Source organism: Notamacropus eugenii, chromosome 5 (genome assembly GCF_028372415.1).
Source record: "Notamacropus eugenii isolate mMacEug1 chromosome 5, mMacEug1.pri_v2, whole genome shotgun sequence".
Lineage (NCBI taxonomy): Eukaryota > Metazoa > Chordata > Mammalia > Diprotodontia > Macropodidae > Notamacropus > Notamacropus eugenii.
In genome coordinates, this window is record NC_092876.1 from 86,777,356 (window position 1) to 86,780,612 (window position 3,257).

The window sequence follows — 3,257 nt, forward strand, 5'->3', positions numbered from 1 at the left end:
GTTCTGTATTACCAGGATTATTATAATTTAACTCTTTCACCAAAGATGAACCTAACCAGTATATCAAAGAAATATTCATTATAAATGAAGAACAAAACAAAATATTAGAAACTTTCCTATCAATGTTATGTGCTTGAATATCCATCTGCCACTGAAAAAAGAAACATTCTCCACAGGCTTTTCAATATAAGAGTGAACAGTGATTGTAATGGACATGGAAAGTGCTTCCCTCATCTCAGGAAATATCTTGTATGCCTTGTATTTTTGAGCACAAATCATCTTGTTTTGATTGCTATAGACTCTCATTAACAAAAAGAGAATGATTTCTAAGGACATAGCATTGGGGCTCCTTTTTCTATTTCAGACTGGATTGGGGGCTCTGGGGAACTCCTTTCTCCTGGTCCTATATACCATTACTTTCTTCACTGGTCCCAAGCTAAGACCTATTGACTTGCTTCTCACCCACTTGGCCTTTGTCAATGACTTGGTGCTTCTTTCCAAAGGGATTCCTCACACAATGGCTACTTTGGGGTTCACCAATTTCTTGGATGATGTGGGATGTAAACTTCTCTTTTATTTTCACAAAGTGGCCCGGGACCTTTCTCTCAGTACCACCTGCCTCTTGAGTGGCTTCCAAGTCATCACTTTAAGTCCTAGAAACTCTTGCCAGTCAAAACTTAAAGTAAGTGACCTAAAGTGTATCGTTCCATTGTTTCTCTTGTGCTGGGTCTTTCATCTGCTGAAGAATGTCCCAGTTCTTATATTTATGAAAGGCCCAATGAGAAACAAAAATATCACTGAAGGACAGGATTATATATATTGTGCTTCTCCATTTCCACCTATACTTAATATTGCAATACAGATGTTCACGCTTTTCCTTCCTGACGTTTTGTTTATAGGAATCATGGTGGGAACCAGTGGATATCTAGTTTTTGTCTTGTACAGACACCATCAGAGAGTCCAGTACATTCATGGCAACAGTCTCACCCCAAGTGTTTCCCCTGAGAGCCGAGCCACCCAAACGGTTCTGCTGATTGTCTTCCTGTTTGTCTCCTTTTACTCTCTGAATTCTATCTTAATGCTATATGTTCAGTATGGAAAATCTTCCTGGCTTGTTCACACCTCTACCTTCCTAGCTGCCTGCTTCCCGGCTTCTAGTTCTTTTGTTCTAATAGTCAGTGACTCCCATGTCTATAAAAATTTCTGGGCACTCTGGGAAAAGCTAATGATACAGTTCTGATATAACTCAGGAGTTTCATATTAAACCCATCAAAATATCTAATATAACAACAAAGGAAAATGAGAAATGCTTCTTGGGCTGCAGGATAAAGAGGAATGTTAATGCTCTCTTGGAGCTCTAAAACCCTCCAGTCCAGAAACATCACTATGATGCACGTATCCAAAAGAGATAAGAAAAAGGACCTCTGTGCACAAAATTATTTGTTGCAGCTCTTTTGGCAAGGCAACAACTTGGAAATTGTAGGAATGGCCATAAATTGGAGAATGACTGAAAAAGAGGTGGTTTATGATTGTGATGGAATACTATTGTACTATAAAAAATGATGAGCAGAATTTTCTCAGAAAAACCTGAAAAAGTTGATATGAATTGATGCCAAGTGAAACGAACTCTATCACCTTTAACTGGGAGAGCCATGCCTACTCCTTGCTGATCTTTTCCAGAGATTATTCTACTATGCCTGTGTTAACTATTCATGTAAAAGCAATAGAAGATGTTGGCTGTGGCGTAGTTTCTTAATTTAACTAGTTAACCCATAACGTAGAGCAATGTAGTGGCATAAAACTATTAGTGTCAAGGAGTTAAGACTTCTTTTGGTGGAGCCTATGGCAATTTCTGTTTTACTGGCTATAAGGGCAATGGTAGCAGATAAGGATCATCCTGTATATGTATAGTATATGTGCATATATATGTACATACAAATGTACATATATGTATATACATATACACATACATATATACATATATATGTGTGTGTACATATATATATATATAACATTTTCTGAGAAAGGAAGAATATGACAAATCCATGGAACCCAGATTCTCAAACAGTCCTTGTAATGTTGTTTCTATCAAGACAGAAAAGTTAAATGTTTTTGTGACTAAAAAGATTTCATTATGTACTGCCTAAGAAATAAACTTTCATTTCAACTAATTCCAAGAAGATATATCAGATGACCATCATTTTAGGACAGGGCTCTCTCCACTTACTATGTCTGGGCCTGAGCAGTTCCAGAGTTGGGAATGCTTGATTGCGAAGTCAGTAGGAGAGTCCCTCTTTCCTGACCTAAATTTCTTGAAAGATGAAGTGGAGGCAGGCATGCAGGAAGTGTCGAAATAGGCCAGAGACCTTTTTTTTGGTGTCTCAAAGCTTTTATTTGCACAGACACATTTGGAAATTGTATATTCATTGTTGTAGAAATGCCGGCTAACCATATCCCAAGAACAGTCAGGTGTTCTGCCATACATCAGGATGCAGGGCGGACATTCTGTTATGTTGGATTTTCAGAGCCATAACCTGCAGGAGAAAATCTTTGGGGGGTGTGTGTTTGTGTGTGTGTGTGTGTGTGTGTGTGTGTGTGTGTGTGTGTGTGTGTGACAGAGAGAGAGAGAGAGAGAAAGATGAATTAAATGGAAAACTTTCCACCTGTCAAAGTGGTATAGGTGCTGGTCATGAACTTCCTGCTTGCAACTACCTGAGATACTTCCCTAATACATTATAGGTTTCTAGTAGAGTTTACTGGTGGGGCAGGGTTCACACCAGCGGTATCATAATCTCCAACATCAATCCTCAATCCTCATGGCAAAGTGCTGTCATTAGCGTTGAACTCAGTGGGATGCTGAAAATCAGGGAAAGCAAGGTAACCACCATGAGAAAGTGCAGGGGATAGATGATAGTGTCTTGGCTTATTCCTACTATTTGTTAGGTGTAATCAACATTCACAGCAGAGTTACAAAAGCAGAGAAAATGCCACAAACAAGACATGGTAATGGTTCTGTTATGTTCCATACTTTCTCTGTCTGTGATGTTTTGGGACCAGTGACTTGCCTGTCATTCTGCTAATTTTTACATCTCCTCCATTTTCATCATGAAGAGAAATAATTTTGTTGTTACCCACACCCTGAGCCATTCTCTCCATAGAAGTCTGAATCTATCCACCACAATAGTGTGCCATCCTCTGAGAATGGAGGAATAAGCAGAGGTTCTGGTGTCTTCACTTGCTGCATATATCTTGGTTCC

The 3,257-nt window shown here is 39.0% G+C and overlaps 1 protein-coding gene across 1 annotated transcript; it reads left to right on the top strand.

The window, feature by feature from the left end:
- The first annotated feature begins 319 nt into the window (after positions 1–319).
- LOC140507509 (vomeronasal type-1 receptor 1-like) lies at positions 320–1,240 on the top strand. The gene has a single exon (XM_072615576.1). It carries the CDS (start codon positions 320–322, stop codon positions 1,238–1,240), a length of 921 nt encoding a protein of 306 aa, XP_072471677.1.
- Positions 1,241–3,257: the final 2,017 nt, after the last annotated feature.

Excerpts from the sequence above, each read along its gene's own strand:
- LOC140507509 (XM_072615576.1), top strand. The coding sequence starts at position 320 with ATGATTTCTAAGGACATAGCATTGGGGCTCCTTTTTCTATTTCAGACT.